Genomic DNA, 20,337 nt, shown 5'->3' with positions numbered 1-20,337 from the left:
CAATGACCTAATGGGGGTTACCACCCTAGTTCTGCAGACTAATTTGCCAGAAACTCCTTCATACATTGAAGGTGAGACTCTTAAAGCTAGGAGTGAGGGCTTTCAAGAAGATCACATGGGGAGGTTCCAAAAGGAGGGACTCCTTTTTCTGCCTGGGAACCGCCAATGGAAGTTGGTTACCTTCTTACATGCCACCACTCATTTAGGTGACAAGTACCTCCAAAGATTACTAGAAAGTTCCTTCAGAGGAACAGGCCTCCAAACAACTATAAGGCAAGTGGTCTCCTCTTCTCTCACTTGCCAATTAAACAACCCCAAGGAGCTCGAAGACCCCAGCTGGCCCAGCCCATCCAACAGAACGGGACCTATCCAGGAGAGGACTGGCAGTTGAACTTCACCCAGATGCCAGTTTCTCAAGGGTATAAATACCTACTAGTCATGATAGATACCTTCACAGGATGGACTGAAGGTTTTCCCACCCGGACTGAGGAGGTCAAGGAGGTGTTAAAAAAACTGCTCCATGAAATCAGTCCAAGATTTGGCCTGCCCAGGTCACTACAAAGTGATAATGAGACATCACTTACTTCTAAAGCCGCCCACGGGGTCTCTAAAGCATTGGGCATTACTTATTAGCTCCATTGTGGCTGGAGGCCTCAGTCTTCAGAAAAAGTAGAAAGAACCAACCACATCTTAAAATCAGAGATAAAAAAGATAACCAAGGAGCTCTCCCTCTGGTGCAAGGAGGCTTCAACAATAGCTCTCCTCCACACTGTATTGCCCCTAAGGAACAGGTCAGTCTTAGCCATTATGAGATGCTATATAGGAGACCTTTTGTTTATGTCAATGACCTCTTCCTAGATCCAGAGGCTCAGAACCTCTGATCTTACACCATGGCCACTGGGCAATTCCAAGAAGAAATATGCTTATGGGGTGTCAACAAGGATCCAAAAGAGTCTAAAGGGCCACCACTATATGCTCCAGGGACTCAAGTCCTAATTAAGGTCTGGAAAGACAGGTCCCCAAAGGTTCAACTCCAGCTCACATGTAATACTTTCTTCCCCCACAGCAGTCAAGGTGCCAGGGCCTGACTCCTGGATTCACTACTCATGAGTCAAGCTGTGGAAGAAAGCAGATGAGGACACTCAACATACCTGTGAACCCCTGGGAGATCTCAGATACCTACCCAGGACTACAGAAAACTACACACACCATATGATCTCACTAATATCTAGAATCTAAAAAATAAAACAAACAGATTCATAGATACAAATGGGTGATTGCCAGAGGGGAGGGTTTTGGGGGTGTGTGTGAAATAGGTGAACAGAAAATCTCCAGTTATAAATAAATAAGCCAGGGAATGTAATATACAGCAAAAGGAATGTGGTCAATAACACTGTAATATCCTTGTATGCAGGAGAGATAATTTCTACACTTACTGCAGTGAGCATTTCATAATGTATGCAGATATCAAATCACTATGAAGTAGTATACCTGAAACTAACATAATACTGTACATCAACTACATTTCAACTAGGAAAAAGAAATCATTTGACTTCTCCCCTGAGCACCCCTCCTCTTGGCTGACTCACTGGACCAGCATGCAGAGTTGGTTTAATCAACCTTCCAAGAACACTTTTCAGGAGGCTTAGATATGGCACCAGGATCTTATGGCTGCATCCCAGGCCCAAATAGATAAGAGCTCGATTGTCAAAGAGAAAGAGTTTGTGTATATAACCGTGTCAATTTTCTGTACAACAGTGATTATCACAAGGTTATAAATCACCCACATTTCACTAAAAAAAAAAAAAAAGTTTGGCCTTTGGCCCAGTGACACCAGTGATGGTGGTGCGTAGATTGGGCACTGGAAGTGGCTGGAATAACCAAGCACAGAGGAGGTCCAAATGACTTAAGAACTTGCTAATTTATCAAAGTGACTGCCAGAAACGGGCCTACAGATAGGAAGAAGTGGAGGCCTTGTCATGGTGGTAAAATAGCAACCCCGGCCACCATGAGAAAGCCTTGTGTCATCCTGGAGAGGCTACCCTCAGGCTAGCCCAGACGGCAAGGAGTTAGATGTGCTCAGACCTGGTCACCCCTCAGGACTCCGGGTAGAATGGAGGGGCTCTTTCTTCATCTCTCAGGGCAGCAGCGAACACTGCTTGGCTCTTGGTCGAGACACCCAAAGGACCACAGCCAGATTTTGCCATGGGGAACTGGTGTTTAAGCCCCTGGCTAAATTAAGCTGAAAAAGAGCAAACATCCTTACTTAGGTAAATTTCCCTTCCTGCCAACCGCAGAGAATGCACGCTGGAGCCAAAATCACAGGTCACAATGTTACTGAACAGAAGTTCTTGTGTCCAATGCACAATGAGGCCAAACTGAGACTTTGGAGTTTGGAGAAAAGAGACATTTATTTCAGGGCCAAGCAAGGAGAAAGAGCAGCTAAAACTCTGAACTTCTCAAAGGCGTTTAGGTAAAAGTTTTTATAGGGAAAATTTGGAGTGAAGGCTGCAGAGTTTGTGACTTACTTCTGATTGGCTGGTGGTGAGGTAACAGGTTGGTGTTACAGGAATTGAGAGGCTGGGACTTGGGACCAGGGACCCTTTGCTGCAGGGCTTGCACCTGGGCAAATGTCTCAAGCAACAAAATACAAAGAAACTAAATTAGAAGAAAATAAAACTAACAGCATGCATGCTTGGGCGAGGTTATGGACAACAAGATACAAAAAGACAAAAAAAAAAAGGCAAACCAAAAAACCCAACTGCCACTTCTGAAGAACTGGAAGCAAAAGTAGGGTAATGTGCATGCCCTGCACTCAACACTGCCAAAGGGGTGGGCAAACCGTCTAAGCCATCCCTCAGGCTTGACCCCGTAGACACATCCCTACCCTCACCCCAAATAAGGAACCAGGTTGTTCCTTATATGGAAGGAGCAAGGTAACTTGTTACTTGTTTTCGATTCTCCCCTACTGCAGCAGGGGCCCCAATAAAGCCTTGCTGGAATTTCTTGTCTGATCTTTTATCAATTTCTATTGATAGGAGAAGGTCAAGAACCCTGGAGGACATCAGAATGTTGGGTTCACTGTGAAGTTACCACCCTCACTTGTTCAGTTCAGTTCAGTTCAGTTGCTCAGCTATTGTAGCCACGCGTTCAGGGAGACAAACTCACTCAGAAGGACAATGCAGATAGTGGAGTGCAGTTTATTGTACTGGCGGGCCCAAGTCAGAATCTCCTCTTAGCCAAGGACCTCGACCGGCATTTGTGAAAATCTTTTATACCCCATGTGTACGTGTCCAAACCCACCAGCCCAAATTCCTTGAGATTTACATAAACAAACGAACGGTAAATACAATCACAATAACCCCATTATTCATGTGTTATGTGTTCAAACAGTTAATAGTCAATAAGCCCGTGGTTACATTCAAACCAGCTAATAAATGATAAGAGAAACCCAAGTAAGACGGTAGGTATTGCCAGAGGGCATCAGAGGACAGACCCACTGAAACCACAATCACAGAAAACTAGCCAATCTGATCACACGGACCACAGCCTTGTCTAACTCAATGAAACTATGAGCCATGCCGTGTGGGGCCACCCAAGATGGACGGGTTATGGTGGAGAGGTCTGGCAGAATGTGGTCCACTGGAGAAGGGAATGGCAAACCACTTCAGTATTCTTGCCTTGAGAACCCCATGAACAGTATGAGAAGGCAAAATGATAGGATACTGAAAGAGGAACTCCCCAGGTCGGTAGGTGCCCAATATGCTACTGGAGATCAGTGGAGAAATAACTCCAGAAAGAATGAAGGGATGGAGCCAAAACAAAAACAATACCCAGCTGTGGATGTGACTGGTGATAGAAGCAAGGTCCAATGCTGTAAAGAGCAATATTGCATAGGAACCTGGAATGTTAGGTCCATGAATCAAGGCAAATTGGAAGTGGTCAAACAGGAGATGGCAAGAGTGAATGTCGACATTCTAGGAATCAGCAAACTAAAATGGACTGGAATGGGTGAATTTAACTCAGACGACCATTATATCTACCACTGCGGGCAGGAATCCCTTAGAAGAAATGGAGTAGCCATCATGGTCAACAAAAGAGTCTGAAATGCAGTACTTGGATGCAATCCCAAAAATGACAGAATGATCTCTGTTCGTTTCCAAGGCAAACCATTCAATATCACGGTAATCCAAGCCTATGCCCCAACCAGTAACGCTGAAGAAGCTGAAGTTGAACAGTTCTATGAAGACCTACAAGACCTTTTAGGTCTTGTAACACCCCAAAAAGATGTTCTTTTCATTACAGGGGACTGAAATGCAAAAGTAGGAAGTCAAGAAACACCTGGAGTAACAGGCGAATTTGGCCTTGGAGTATGGAATGAAGCAGGGCAAAGGCTAATAGAGTTTTGCCAAGAGAACGCACTTGTCATAGCAAACACCCTATTCCAACAACACAAGAGAAGACTCCACACATGGCCATCACCAGATGGTCAACACTGAAATCAAATTGATTATATTCTCTGCAGCCAAAGATGGAGAAGCTTGATACAGTCAGCAAAAACAAAACGGGGAGCTGACTGTGGCTGAGATCATGAACTCCTTATTGCCATATTCAGACTTAAATTGAAGAAAGTAGGGAAAACCACTAGACCATTCAAGTATGACCTCAATCATATCCCTTATGACTATACAGTAGAAGTGAGAAATAGATTTAAGGGACTAGATCTGATAGAGCGCCTGATGAACTATGGACGGAGGTTCGTGACACTGTACAGGAGACAGGGATCAAGTCCATCCCCATGGAAAAGAAATGCAAAAAGGCAAAATGGTTGTCTGAGGAGGCCTTACAAATAGCTGTGAAAACAAGAAAAGCAAAAAGCAAAGGAGAAAGGGAAAGATATTCCCATTTGAATGCAGAGTTCCAATGAATAGCAAGGAGAGATAAGAAAGCCTTCCTCAGCGATCAATGCAAAGAAATAGAGGAAAACAACAGAATAGGAAAGACTAGAGATCTCTTCAAGAAAATTAGAGATACCAAGGGAACATTTCATGCAAAGATGGGTTCAATAAAGGACAGAAATGGTATGGACCTAATAGAAGCACAAGATATTCAGAAGAGGTGGCAAGAATACATAGAAGAACTGTACAAAAAAGATCTTAACAACCCAGATAATCACAATGGTGTGATCACTCACCTAGAGCCAGACATCCTGGAATGTGAAGTCAAATGGGCCTTGGAAAGCATCACTATTAACAAAACTAGTGGAGGTGATGGAATTCCATTTGAGCTATTTCAAATCCTGAAAGATGATGCTGTGAAAGTGCTGCAATCAATATGCCAGCAAATTTAGAAAGCTCAGCAGTGGCCACAGGACTGGGAAAGGTCAGTTTTCATTCCAATCCCAAAGAAAGGAAATGCCAGAGAATGCTCAAACTACCACACAATTGCACTCATCTCACATGCTAGTAAAGTAATGCTCAAAATTCTCCAAGCCAGGCTTCAGCAATACATGAACCATGAACTTCCAGATGCGCAGGTTGGTTTTAGAAAAGGCAGAGGAACCAGAGATCAAATTGCCAACATCCGCTGGATCATCGAAAAAGCAAGCGAGTTCCAGAAAAACATCTATTTCTGCTTTATTGACTATGCCAAAGTCTTTGACTGTGTGGATCACAATAAACTGGAAAATTCTGAAAGAGATTGGCATACCAGACCACCTGACCTGCCTCTTGAGAAACCTATATGCAGGTCAGGAAGCACAGTTAGAACTGGACATGGAACAACAGACTGGTTCCAAATAGGAAAAGGAGTACATCAAGGCTGTATATTGTCACCCTGCTTATTTAACTTATATGCAGAGTACATCATGAGAAACGCTGGGCTGGAGGAAGCACAAGTTGGAATTAAGATTGCCGGGAGAAATATCAATAATCTCAGATATGCAGATGACACCACCCTTATGGCAGAAAGTGAAGCGGAACTAAAAAGCCTCTTGATGAAAGTGAAAGGGGAGAGTGAAAAAGTTGGCTTAAAGCTCAACATTCAGAAAACTAAGATCATGGCATCTGGTCCCATCACCTCATGGGAAATAGATGGGGAGACAGTGGAAACAGTGTCAGACTTTATTTTTTGGGGCTCCAAAATCCCCACAGATGGTGACTGTAGCCATGAAATTAAAAGACGCTTACTCCTTGGAAGGAAAGTTATGACCAACCTAGACAGCATGTTAAAAAGCAGAGACATTACTTTGCCAACAAAGGTCCGTCTAGTCAAGGCTATGGTTTTTCCAGTGGTCACGTATGGATGTGAGAGTTGGACTGTGAAGAAAGCTGAGTGCCGAAGAATTGATGCTTTTGAACTGTGGTGTTGGAGAAGACTCTTGAGAGTCCCTTGAACTGCAAGGATATCCTACCAGTCCATCCTAACAGAGATCAGTCCTGGGTGTTCATTGGAAGGACTGATGCTGAAGCTGAAACTCCAATACTTTGGCTGCCTCATGTGAAGAGTTGACTCATTGGAAAAGACCCTGATGCTGGGAGGGATTGGGGGCAGGAGGAGAAGGGGACAACGGAGGATGAGATGGCTGGATGGCATCACCGACTTGATGGATATGAGTTGAGTAAACTCCGGGAGTTGGTGATGGACAGGGAAGCCTGGCGTGCTGAGATTCATGGGGTCGCAAAGAGTCGGACACGACTGAGCGACTGAACTGAATAACCGATAGGCCTGTGGTTACATTCCGATAGATACAGAAAAAATTTATGACCTGTCCGGAGGCGGGGGTGATTAGAGTATGTTTTCTCTTAGGCGATGAGTAACCTGGATATGATCTTCAAGCTTCCCCTGTCCAGAGGGGTCTTATCCTTCTGTAGTAGTTTCCACAGGCAGTAAGCACAGAGTCCACTGGAGGCGGCCGAGCACAATCAGCGTGAACAGGCCTCAGAGGGAGTCCAGGCCCTGTGAATCCCTTCTTCACAGCGACCCCATCGACTGCAGCACGCCAGGCCTCCCTGTCCATCACCAACTCCCGGAGTTTACTCAAACCCATGTCCATTGAGTCGGTGATACCATCCAACCATCTCATCCTCTGTCATCCCCTTCTCCTCCTGTCTTCAATCTTTCCCAGCATCAGGGTCTTTTCAAATGAGTCAGTTCCTCCCATCGGGTGGCCAAAGTATTGGAGTTTCAGCTTCAGCATCAGTCCTTCCAATGAACGTTCAGGACTGATTTCCTTTAGGAAGGACTGGTTGGATTTCCTTGCAGTCCAAGGGACTCTCAAGAGTCTTCTCCAACACCACAGTTCAAAAGCATCAATTCTTCGGTGCTCAGCTTTCTTTCTTTTTTTTTAAGTGTTTATTGAATTTGTTACAATATTGCTTCTTCTTTATGTTTTGGTTTTTTGACTGTGAGGCATGTGGGACCTTAGTTCCCTGACCAGGGATCGAACACGTCCCCTGGATTGGGAGGTTATCTCTTAATAACTGGACCGTCTGGTAAGTCCCTCAGCTTTCTTTAAAGTTCAACTCTCACATCCATATATGACTACAGGAAAAACCATAACCTTGACTAGATGGACCTTTGTTGGCAAAGTAATGTCTCTGCTTTTTAATATGCTGTTTAGTTGGTCAGAACTTTTCTTCCAAGGAGTGAGTGTCCTTTTATTTCATGGCTGCCGTCACCATCTGCACCTTCACTTGGGTGGGGCCTTAGTTCCGGTAGAACTCAATGGTAATTATTATGTACATTCCCTGAGGAGGAACCAGGACCTTGCTCATCCAGCACTATAGTTTCTTGATTGTTCTTCCTTTGTTTTTGCATTCCCTATTTCCTTGTTTGAATCTGTCCTTTGATACTAAGGGAAGATCAAGAGGCTGAAGACTTTATCCTACAAATAAGAAACAAAAGACCTGATGAACTATACTCCAATAAAATAAAATAATTAAAAATTAAAAAGAAAAGAAAGAAATGGGGGACCCAAAAAGGCTTTTGTGCTCAGGAGGATTCCACAGGGTCCTGCTCAGTTTCCACAACATTTCTGTGAGGCAAGAGTCACGAAAAATAAACCTGGTCCCCCTCTCCAAGTCGGGCTTCCCTGGTGGCTTAGGTGGTAAAGAATCTGCCTGCAATGCAGGAGACCTGGGTTCGATCCCTAGGTTGGGAAGATCCCCTGGAGAAGGAAATGGCAACCCACTCCAGTATTCTTGCCTGGATAATTTCATGGACAGAGGAGCCAGGCAGACTATAGTCCATGGGCTTGCAAAAAGTCGGACATGACTGAGCAACTAACACTTTCATGTCTAAGTCAGAAGAGCTCCCCTCTTAGACAGAACTAGGGGGCAGGTGCGGTACAGTGCACTGACCTTAGAGATACAACTCCAAGGTGCAAGTCTTCACTCAGACGCTGGCAACAAAAGTTTGAACAAGTCGTGAAATCTCTCCCAGGCTGGGTCTTCACAACTGCAAAGCGGTATATTATGAGAGTTGAGTAGAATTAAGGAGTACAATGTATGTGAAAGCCCTTGGTAAACAATGGGGTGTTTTTACTCCATGTACCTGCACGTGCTACAATGTCTTGCTGATTACACTTGTCCAGGAAATCACGGCATCCGGTTTACAGCTATTTCTGCTAAGGGGAAGCACACTGGCTGAAACCACCCACTCTAGCCAGGCACCATAGTAACAATATGCATGAGTTATTTTAAGATAGGTCCTAGAAAGGAACGGGGAACTAATATGCCCCCACCAACCAGAAGAGTTCCACAGAGGTCAAAAGGAGACACTATTTGCCCTACCACCTCCCAGAATCCTTCTCTCCGGCAGCCATCTTGGCTGAGCAATGCCTGCGCCAATAGGAAGGACTCTGAGTCAGAATGATTGGCCAAAGACAACCGGAAACTCACCCCCTTACCAAAAACCAAGACTGCAAGCTGAGCGACTGTGAGTTGAGCTGCCAGGCAGAGCAGATCTTTTGGGTTCCCTTATCCTACTGCTCTCCGCCTGGGTGCCCCTTCCCAGTAAAATCTCTTGCTTTGTCAGCATGCACTGTCGCCTCTGACAATTCATTTCCTGAGTGTTAGACAAGAACCCATTTTCGGGCTCTGGAAGGAGCCCCCTTCCTGCAACGTTGGTAGGAAAGTTATCTGCAAGAGCCACTCCAGAACTCCCTCCAGCAGGGTTTCTCTTTTTTTGCTGGCTGCTGAGAAACTCTGAGCTGACTCTGGGACTCAGTTACACCAAGGCTGTAGATCTCTCTAGTAGTAGATCTCTTCCCAAACTTTGGGTTTCACTGATTGTCTGGGTTTGTTTGATTTTCTGTCTTAAATTCCTTTTTGGAACTTATATGGACAGAAAATAGGTCATTTTGCAATGGCATTGTTAATGCCATCGTTTTGTCTAGTTTAAAACAAGGTTATGTTCGTGATTTAAATACTGGATCATACTAAAATACAATACAATTACACTTGAGGTGAACCACAGGGAGCCTCTCAGCACCGCTCCTGGCTGAAATGGGATGGGCAAATGCTAATTTCACCTGAAATCCACCAGACTCTTCCAGACACAGGCATTAAGTGGCTGTACAAGAGTGTGAGAGGGACTTGACCAACTGCCGCTTTTTCCTCCCCCGATCTTTCGCCAGAACAGTTCCGGTGGGGCGGGGGTGTGGAGTACGGAGCGCGGTGGAGGTGGGGCAAGACAGATCTCCGCGAACTCAAGTGTGAGCTGCGCGGGAGGTTGTGAGGCTCGCGGACGAGTGGATGGCTACCGTTTCAACAGGGCGGAAAGTGAGAGGCTGCGGGTCGTAGGGAGGCTAGAGACGGCCGCGGGGATTTTATTCTTTCTGGTGGAGAGGCAGCTCCGTTTACCCACCAAGAAGAAGTGTCACAGAGATTGGGAGAGACGCGATGCAAGGATGGGCTCCGGCAGCCCGGGGCAGGTGATCTTGGCAGGAGAGGGGAAGTGCGAGTGCCATGGGAAAAAACGTTGAGTCCACGCGGTTCTCCACGGAGAGGTTTTTTTTTTTTTTTTTTTTTTTAAATCAACTCGGGCCAACAAGATTAAGTCTGGCCGGCTTAGGGGCTCCGCGTCCAAGGGACGGGCTTCCGAGTCACCCAGACTCAGTTCAAATCCCAGCTCTTCCACTCAACTGATCACCCTACTTCGCCTCAGCTTCCCCGTCCTAAAAGTGGGGCTAATAACTGCACTGGTCTCTTAGGGCTGTTGTGACGAATAAATGGTCCCACGTAAATAAAGCGTTTGTGCCTAGTATCTATCATAGGCAGGGACTAGGTCATTACTGTCATCTCGGGAATTCCTTGGTGGTCCAGTGGTTAGGCGGAGAAGGCAATGGCATTCCACTCCAGTACTGTTTTGCCTGGAAAATCCCATGGACAGAGCAGCCTGGTAGGCTTCAGTCCATGGGGTCGCTAAGAGTTGGGCACCACTGAGCGACTTCACTTTCACTTTTCACTTTCGTTCATTGGAGAAGGAAATGGCAGCCCACTCCAGTGTTCTTGCCTGGAGAATCCCAGGGACGGGGGAGCCTGGTGGGCTGCCGTCTATGGGGTCGCACAGAGTCGGACATGACTGAAGCGACTTAGCAGCAGCAGCAGCCAGTGGTTAGGACTTTGGAGCTTCCGTTGGAAAGGACATAGAGTTCCATCCCTGATCGGGATTCTAAGATCCTAAAAGGTTCAATGGTCTCCCAAAGACCACTAAGATGCTGGGACGCCCTGGCGCCAAGCTGTGCTCTGGACAAGACCCGAGAGATGGGCGGGGATTGGTGGTGAAGTGGGCGGGTTCGACCCAAGCTCTCGCGGCTTCCTTTACCCCGGGTTGGTGCCTAGGGCTGGACAATCGGCTGGGAGGCTTCCCGGCTCCACCAGCCCAGGGCGTCCGAGGCGGCGGGATTCGTGATGACTTCGTTCTGGTGAGTGTCTCTGGAGCAGAGGTCAGTCTTGGCCAGCCAGACGCGCCTTCGTGGAGCGGCCAAGTGCCGGGTCCGCGGACGCCAGGGTCAAGGAAGGGGGCAGCCGGTCTGTAAATTAAGTCCGGCCCGCCCTCTACCTAGGTGGGGCAGCTAGGAGACAGTGCCTGGGGACGCCGATGAGAGCCCTTGCTTGTTCTCGACCGCTGCGCTCCGGGAAACACTGGTTTTAGAGGTGGAAATGGAAAATTTGACGTGGAGGTTGCTTCTCGAGCCTGGAGTGCGTAGCACGGTGTTGCCGATCGTGCGGGGCGGCCTGGAACCCGGAGGCTCTGAACAGGGCTGGAGGTGTGGGTCCCTGGGGTGTGGGACCCTGGCGCGGCAACCGCCGGCTCTGGGCAGTGGGAAACTGCGGCTGCGTCCCTTACGCAGCTTCAGAAGACAGCCTGGGGTTTAGGAGTCAGATTTTGAAAAGTCGGTTCTCAGGTCCAGGCGACAGTCTCGAGGCAGTAGTAAATGTTTGTTTTGTGGTTCTGGACCTAAATCCTCTTAAGGACTAGCGTAATAATTAACAGGGGAAAAATAGACTTGGAGGGCTCATTTAGTTTTTATAAACCAGGAAGAAGGATCAGAAATACAATTTGTGCCTTTTTATCCCCAAAGTTTACTTCCTTTGTATTTTTCTAAACTAAAACGATCATTTAATGCTAACAAGGAAGGCGTCTCCCGGCGATGCAAAAACGTGTTGGTGGGATGATGTTTTATGGGCATTAACATGAAGCGCAGTTTGTAAGGGCTTCCCTGGTGGCTTGGATGGTAAAGGATCCGCTTGCAATGCGGGAGACTCAGGTTCGATCTCTGGGTGTGGAAGATCCCCTGGAGAAGGGAATGGCTACCCACTCCAGTGTTCTTGCCTGGGGAATCCCATGGACGAGGCTCCTCTGTTACAAGAAGTTACAAGAAGTCGGACACAACTGAGTGACTAACACTTTCACTTTCACTTTTGTGGCTGAACGAGGGGAGGAGGTAGCCCTTTCGTCGCAGAAAGACCTCTCCCCTTCCTTAGCCAGAGACTTCCCTCATCCCACATTCCTTGATGAGTGAGAAAGAACCCTGCCCCCAGGCTCCCAACTGGTGCCAAGGAATTTAAAGCTGGCAAGTCCTCAACAAACTTGACTTTCCGTTCACATATGGACCGCTGGAATTGTGAACAAAAGGTCTGGGTTTTGCCTGATATTTTTGCTATGTTTATATCTCTGTGATAGTAAGGCTGCTCACTCGTGTGGCCTTGGGGAACTAAAAAGAAACTTTCCTTTAACCTTTTTTTTTGCCTTTTTAGTTTTCTTTTTTATTAAAAAAAATACCTGACTCTGAAATAGATATTTCTGATTTTTGTCCCTCTGTGATAGGATAGTTCACTCCAACACACCCTACCTACCGAAAAAACAATCACTATAGTAACATGCAGTAAAATTCAGTAAATGTTGATAGGTAAATTCCTTTCATCTACTGTGGAGCACTTATTTGTTATGAATAGGCCCTGCTCTAGATTGTACTACTAGAGTTCATCTCAGCACTCTTTGAAGTGTCATGTCCAAGCTACAGTTGTGGAAATGGAGAATAAAGGTTGTCCAAGGGCTACATTGAAAGCAGCAGGTTGGAATCTAACTCTGAGGATAGTAAGTACTTTTTTGATTGTGTGGGACATTTTATTCATAGCATTTCATTCCACAAAAATTTGATAATCCTACCATGTGAGAGACGTTATACCAGGTATGGGGAATACAACTGTCCTGACCTCTTGGAGAAGTTATGACTCTAGCATATTTAACATCATCAGTTGATCATTTTTTAATACCCTTCTCTACAGGACAGAATTATCTTCAGTAATAATATATTATACCAATGATAATTACTATTGTCTTGCCTTCTTTTCATTTGCAGACAATTAAAAAATAAACTGCAATTTTTAAAGATATTCTAATTGGGTAAAATAGTTTATATATGAATTAATTCATAAGTGGTAAATTCATACCAAACAAAATATACTTGGCAGTTTGCACTGTTTTTACTATTTTAAATTTTAAACACAAATGAAAAGCTCAAGTGGCCACCACTAAAGATAGAAGTAACCAGATGTTTGGTTGCGTCTTTAAAATCATTGTGCTATTAGTGTCTATTTTACGTCTGTTGCTTAAATGGAGAAATGGGCTTGAGCAATTCTGAATACTTCTTCTGATTGCACATTTACTCCTGAAAGGAATCTATGTAGCTGAGCCAGGTATGTGTTGGGAACCAGCTGTGCCTGTGAGTTCTTCAGATTAACTTGCATATAGAATATAACTTTTATTAAAGGATAAGTAATGTGCTAATTTGAAGCTCATCTGTATTATTATTGTATTAAAAATTTTATTGAGATATAGTTGATGTACAATGAGTTTCAAGTGTGCACCATTTTGTTGTTCAGTTCCTCAATGGTGTCTGACTCTTTCCCACCCCAGGGACGCAGCATGCCAGGCTTCCCTGTCCTTCACCACCTCCCAGGGTTTGCTGGACTCATGTCCATTGAGTCGGTGATGCCATCCAACCATCTCATTCTCTGTCATCCGCTTCTCCTCCTGCCTTCAATCTTTCCCAGTATCAGGGTCTTTTCTGTAGTGACTGATGAATTTTTAAGGTTATATTCCATTTATAGTTATTATAAAATATTGGCTCTATTCCCTGTATTGTACTATGCTGCTGCTGCTAAGTCGCTTCAGTCTTGTCTGACTCTGTGAGACCCCATAGATGGCAGCCCCCCAGGCTCCTCCATCCCTGGGACTCTCCAGGCAAGAATACTGGAGTGGGTTGCCATTTTCTTCTCCAGTATTGTACTATAAGTCCTTGTAAAAGCTCATCTATATTATCAAGAACCATAGTAATTGCTTAGAACTTAGATCAGCAGTTCTTGGTCTTTTTGGTCTCAGGACCCTTTTAACTCTTAGAAATTATTGAGGACCCCAGAGAACTTTTGTTTAGGTGGGTTGTTTCTATCACCACATTAAAAATTAAAGCTGCGAAAAATCTAAAAATACATAAAGTCACTAAAAATAATAATCATAAACCTATCCAGTGGAAACATAACACATTTTAATGGAATTACTGTGATGAGTTGAAGACTCTACTGGGGTTGATGGCTGGATCCACTTCCTAGCTCACTCAAGTACCTGTTGGCTGGGGACTTTAGTTCCTCTCCACGTGGCTCTGCATGGGCAACTCACAGCATAGCAGTGGGCTTTTCCAGAGCAGATCCTCTGAGAATGTGTCACCAAGGTGATAGTCACAGAGTCTTTAATTAGCAGTCTCAGAAGTGACCTATGTTGTTTTCATATTGGCCACCCATACTCATGTGGGAAGGGGCTTCTTCCACTCTGTGCTGTTATTGGCCAGGGTGGAAAGGGCTACACAAAGGTGTGACTGCTTGGAAGCTGAGACCATCCAAGGGCTACCCCGGAGACTGGCTACCATGGGACTTTGGCATTTATTTCCATGAATGAGACTGGCTGTGATTTTTTCTTTTTTAAAAAATTTTTAATATTTGTTTTTATTTATTTGGCTGCTCTGGGCCTTAGTTGTGACATTAGAGCTCTTAGTTGTGGCGTGTGGAATCTCATTCCCCCACCAGGGATCAGACTTGGGTCTCCTGCATTGGGAGCTTAGAGTGTTAGCCACGGGACCACCAGGAAAGTCCCTCTTTCTTTCTTATATCTTTGTAAGGTTTTGGTGAAATGTTTATGCTGTTTCATAAGTTGTAGTTTTTTTCCTATTCTTTGAAAGAATAGGAAATCAACTGAAAATGAAAATTTGGCTTATAGAATTATTCAGAGATTTCTATTTTCCCTTGTGTCAGTTTTTTAAAGCTGTATTCTTCTCTAAGAACTTGCTTATTTCCTCTTTTCAAGTTTAGTGTCACAAAATTACTCATTTATATTCTCTTATTACTTCCTTAATAGCCTTAAGTTTCAAGTGATGCTCCCGACATTCCTGACTTTGGTGATTTGTGCCTGCTCTTCTTTTTATCTTAATTCCTTTCAATGAGCTTATTACTTTTATAAGGGCTTCCCTGGTGGCTCAGATGGTAAAGAATCCACCTGCAATGCAGGAAACCCAGGTTTGATCAAGGGAAGATCCCCTGGAGAAGGGAATGGCAACACACTCCAGTATTCTTGCCTGGAGAATCCCATGGACAGAGGATCCTGGTGGGCTACAGTCCAAGGGGTCACAAAGAGTAGAACTAACACTTCCCCTTTCACTTTTAAAGTAAAACAGTTTTTGGCTTTGATGATTCTTTAAAGTATATGTTCCCTATTTCATTATTTTCTGCTCTCATATTTATTATTTTCTTCTTCCTACTTTATTTTGAGCCTAGTTTACTGATCTTTTTCTAATTTCTGAGGTAGATGCTTGACTTCCTGACTCTCAGATTTTCTTCTTTTCTAATAGAGATATTCAAAGCCATAAATTTCGTTGTGAGTATTGCTTTTTAGGTGCTTTCCAGTGGTGTTGACTTGTGGTATTTTCACTGTCATGTGATTCAAACAAATGTTAATTTCCATCGTGATTTTTTTTCTTTGACCCATGGTTATTTAGAAGTGCATTTCTGAATTTTTAAAAGCAAGGATTTTCTAGTTATCTTTTTGTTATTCACTGCCAACTTAATTGCATTAGGATTAGAAAATATACTCTATATTACTGAAATTCTTTGAAATTTTGGACACTTGTTTTATGACCCAGCATATTTTCAGTTTTTGTAAATGTTCTGTGTATGTTTGGAATAAATTCTTATTCTGCAGTCATTACATGTAAGGCTTTATATAGTCCATTTATATTAAGTTTGCTGATTGTCTGCTTCAAATCATCTAAATGCTTATTAACTTTTTGATTGCTTTGTTGATCAGGTTAAAATCTCTCTCACCATGATTGTTAATATGTCTGTTTCTCCTTGTAATTCTTTCAGTATTTTGCCTTATATATTTTAAGGGTATGTTATTAGAATAAAGAATTGTTATCTCTTTCTGTGAGCTGAGTATTTTATAGCTTGAGGTATTCCTCTATCTGTGGTTTTGCTTAATATCTCTATATTAACTTCACTTGATATTAATTAAGTCAACTTTAATATTAATATAGAGATAGCAACTTTATCTTGGTTACATTTAGTATATTTATCTTCCTTTTTACTCAACATTTCTATATCATTTTGTTTTGATGTATCTCTTGCAAACCACATATATTTGGGTTTCTTTTTTCTATCTAGTCTGATTACCTTATGTTTTAATTGGAACATTTAATCAATTTATATAATTATTGGATGAGATGGTTAGATAGCATCTCTGAGTCAATGAACATGAATTTGAGCAAACTTGGGGAGTAGTGGAGGACAGAGAACCCTGGCATGCTGCAGTCCATGGGGGTCACAAAGAGTTGGACGGACTTAGTGACTGAATGGTAACAATTATTGATATAGTTGGTTTAAATCTAACATCTCAGTGAGTGCTTTCTATTTGTTCTGCCTGGTCTATATTCTTCTTTTCTCTGCACTTTTGGAATTGATTTTTTTTTTCTATTATCCCATTTTCCTGTCTATTAGCTTTACTATTTATATTTCATTTCTGCAGTAGTTACACTATAGATTATAAGGTTCTTGACCTATCAAAGTCTAAAATGTTGTTTTTAAAAATTATTTAATTCTTATTTTATTTATTTTCATTTTTTGGCTGTGCCACGTGGTATGTGGGATCTTAGTTCCCTAACCAGTGATCAAATTCATGCTGCCTGAATTGGAAGAGCAGAGTCTGGTCCCGCTGGACCACCGGGGAAGTCCTTACTTGGTTTTTTAAATCTTCCCAGGGAAATGTAAAGACCTTGGAACACGTTTAGTCTGTTTATTCCTTTCCTGACTTATGTGTCATTACTTTACCCTTTTTTGGTTCTGTTGTGTTTTATGATTTTCTTATTGTTTCTTACTGTTACTAAACAAAGCAGTATTATTTTATATAGTCAGTAGTCATCTAGACTTATCCACTTTTCAGTTTTATTTCTCTCCCTTATTTGTTTATGATCTTCCTTCTGGAGTAATCTATCTTTAGTAGTTATTTTTGTACAAGTATGCTGGTGATCAGTTCCCTCAAATGTTGCTTGTCTAGAAACACCTTTCTGGGCACCTTCATTTTTGAATAGTCCTGGTGATATTAAAGATATTTCAGTATCTCTGGTTTCTCCTGTATTCTGTTGGAAAATTAACTAGCAACTTCTTTTAAAGGTAATCTTTTATGGCTGCTTTTAAGATTATCTTCATGTATTTTATTTGTTTTTTGAAAAGCACTTGTTTAACTTTATGCATCTCCCACCACGTGGCTTCAAGCTACCATGACAAAAGCCCCACCCACACCTTAAATCTCCTCAGCTCTTCTGCTGAAGAATGTGGCCTTCATGACAGGCTGCTTTGGAAACTTCCCCTTCCCCAGAACTTCCGATTAGCCCAATCGCACCGCACCCATGCTAGGACTCACCCCAGCCTTGTTCTTGGCAGCGTTGACCTGTGTCTGCTCACTGACTGAGATCCATGTTTTATCAAGGTTGACAGTTGGGCAGAAGCTCTGGTTCCTCTTTAAGTAGTAATGCTTCACCAATTTTGCGTGACTGGGGAGAGAAGGCAACCATTTTCATTACTTCACTACGATTAAAAAGCTATGTTTATCCTCTTCACAGCCCATCTGCCCCATTACAGTGTAAGTTGTTCATGCGTGCAAAAGAGTGACATAGCAGGGTCTCCACTTGTCAAATAAAACAAATCTTTAAAAAGCCACCAAAGCGATCAAGTGGAAGAGACTAGTTTTTTCATGGAAACAGAGTAAGTCACTGAGAAGGTCAGAGGCAGTGCCAAGACTAGAATTCAGGTCCCTTGATAGCTTCTACGATGTTACTCCTGTAACAGGTCTCCTAAACCAAACCTCCCGCTAATTTGTGGGCATGCATGGATCCAACCGCTGTGTAGGTCAGTCTGATGCCTGTCACTAACCTGCTGACTGACTGTCATGAGGGCCACAGCCAGTGACTAAGGTCAGCAGTTACTTTTGGAGGACTCCACTGCACTCAGGCAGTAGCTGATACCCAAATGTGACTCTAGCCCTGAATCTCCTTGTGTTTTAATTTTTACTATAATGCTTTTTGGTGTGTATTTATTTTTAATGTTCTTCCTTGTGGCTTAAATAGTACTTCACAAAAGCTCCTTCATTAGTTTTGGAAATTTTCAGTCATTTTTCTTCAAGTATTCCTCTGCCCCAGTCCCTCTTCTCTAGTACTCGAATATTCACTAGAATATCCTCTGTGTCTTTGATTTTTTTAGTAATTTGAGATCTTTTGTTCCTATGTTATCCATTTTGGCAGTTATTTTATTTTTTTTTATTGAAGTATAGTTGATTTACAATGTTTCAGCAAAGTGATTCAGTTATACATATACATACATAAAGAAGTAGAGCCGGAAAACCAATAAGGTAGATAAGTGAAGTGAAAGTTGCTCGGTCATGACCGACTCTTTGCAACCCCATGGCTATACAGTTCATGGAATTCTCTAGGTCAGAATACTGGAGTTGGGTAGCCTTTCCTTTTTCCAGGGGATCTTCCCAACCCAGGGATTGAACCCAGGTCTCCTGCATTGCAGGCAGATTCTTTACCAACTGAGCTATCAGAGAAATCCCAAGGTAGATAAACTGGTATACTAAGAATGTCATAGCGGAGCTCTGTGAGAATGTTTGGAGGTAGTAGGTGCAGATTAGGTTAGAAAATGGTAGTTTGGATATTAGGTTATGAAGGGCCTGTAATGGGCTTCCCAGTTGGCCCTAGTGGTAAAGAACTCACCTGCTAATGCAGAAGACACAGGAGATTCAGTTCAATCCCTGGGTTGGGAAGATCCCCTGGAGTGAGAAATGGCAATCACGCCAGTATTCTTGCCTGGAGAACCCCATGGACAGAGGAGGCTGGCGGGCTATAGTCCATGGGGTTGCAAAGAGTCGGACATGACTGAAGCAGCTTAGCACTAGCACTAGCATACATATATATCTATTCTTTTTCAGATTCTTTTCCATTATAGGCTATTACAAGATACTGAATATAGTTCCTTGTGCTATACAGTAAATCCTTGTTGTTTACCTATTTTTTTTTTTTTTGTTTACCTATTTTATATATAACAGTGTGTATCTATTAATCCCAGTTCCTAATTTATCTGTCCCCCTCCTTGGCAGTTTATAGTCTGACCTATCTTCCAGTCTTGTCAAATTCTCTCTTAAATTCATCCACTTAAGTTTTCAGTGCTGTTATTTTTTTATTTCTAAAATTTCTGTGTCTTTTTATATTCTCCAATTTTGTGTTTGGGAAGCAAAAGACAAAGGAGAAAGGGAAAGATATACCCAAGTGAATGCAGAATTCCAGAGAACAGCAAAGAGATAAGAAAACCTTCTTAAGTGAACAGTGCAAAGAAAGAGAGAAAAACAATAGAATGGAAAAGACTGGAGATCTCTTCGAGAAAATTGGAGATAACAAGGGAACATTTCATGCAAAGATGGGCACAATAAAGGACAGAAACAAGGACCTAACAGAAGCAGAAGATATTAAGAAGAGGTGGTAAGGATACACAGAAGCACTATACAAAAAGGTCTTAATGACCTGGATAATCATGATGGTCTGGTCATTCCCTAGAGCCAGACATCCTGGAGTGTGATGTCAAGTGGGCCTTAGAGAGCATTACTGTGAACAAAGCTAGTGGAGGTGATGGAATTCCAGCTGAGCTATTTCAAATCCTAAAAGATGATGCTGTGAAAGTGCTGCACTCAATATGTCAGAAAATTTGGAAAACTCAGCAGTGGCCACAGGACTGGAAAAGGTCAGTTTTCATTCCAATCCCAAAGAAAGGCAATACCAAAGAATGTTCAGACTACCACACAGTTGCACTCATTTTACACGCTAGCAAGGTAATGCTCAAAATCTTTCAAGCTAGGCTTCAGCAGTACGTGAACTGAGAACTTCCAGATGTACAAGCTGGGGTTAGAAAAGGCAAAGGAGGGACTTCCCTGGTGGTCCAGCGGCTAAGACTCTGTGCTCCCAATGCAGGAGGCCAGGGTTCAGTCCTTGGTGGTCTGGTTGCTTGATCCCACATGCTGCAGCTAAGGCCAGGAACAGCCAAATAAATAAATAAAATAAATAAATATTGAAAAAAAAAAAGGCGAAGGAACCAAAGACCAATTGCAAACATCTGTTGGATCATAGAAAAAAGGGGAATTCAAAAAAAAAATATACTTCTGCTCTATTGACTACCCTAAATCCTTTGACTGTGTGAATCACAACAAACTGAAAAGTTCTTAAAGAGATGGGAATACCAG

The 20,337-nt window shown here is 43.1% G+C and overlaps 1 protein-coding gene, 1 long non-coding RNA gene and 1 other non-coding gene across 4 annotated transcripts in view; 1 reads left to right on the top strand and 2 right to left on the bottom strand.

Annotated features, from left to right (window-relative positions):
- Window positions 1–7,593: 7,593 nt before the first annotated feature.
- On the bottom strand, window positions 7,594–17,967 carry LOC133057359 (uncharacterized). The gene is made up of 3 exons (XR_009693006.1): window positions 17,473–17,967; window positions 8,361–8,457; window positions 7,594–7,885 (listed from the first exon to the last, which is right to left on the bottom strand). It is a non-coding gene; the product is annotated as an uncharacterized LOC133057359 (long non-coding RNA).
- Window positions 9,888–20,337, top strand: part of B4GALNT2 (beta-1,4-N-acetyl-galactosaminyltransferase 2 (SID blood group)) — a 61,538-nt gene continuing 51,088 nt past the window's right edge. The window contains exon 1 of one of the 2 annotated variants that reach the window (XM_061143799.1): window positions 9,888–9,934. In XM_061143799.1, coding sequence (XP_060999782.1) covers window positions 9,903–9,934 — 32 coding nt within the window. In that variant the 5' untranslated portion in view covers window positions 9,888–9,902. Of the gene's footprint in view, window positions 9,935–10,770; window positions 10,928–20,337 lie in introns of those variants that run through there. The other variant, XM_061143800.1, reaches the window with a different exon arrangement.
- On the bottom strand, window positions 17,969–18,096 carry LOC133058162 (small nucleolar RNA SNORA3/SNORA45 family). The gene has a single exon (XR_009693270.1). It is a non-coding gene; the product is annotated as a small nucleolar RNA SNORA3/SNORA45 family (small nucleolar RNA).

Source organism: Dama dama, chromosome 5 (genome assembly GCF_033118175.1).
Source record: "Dama dama isolate Ldn47 chromosome 5, ASM3311817v1, whole genome shotgun sequence".
Taxonomy (NCBI): domain Eukaryota; kingdom Metazoa; phylum Chordata; class Mammalia; order Artiodactyla; family Cervidae; genus Dama; species Dama dama.
This window is presented reverse-complemented; position numbering and strand designations above follow the sequence as displayed.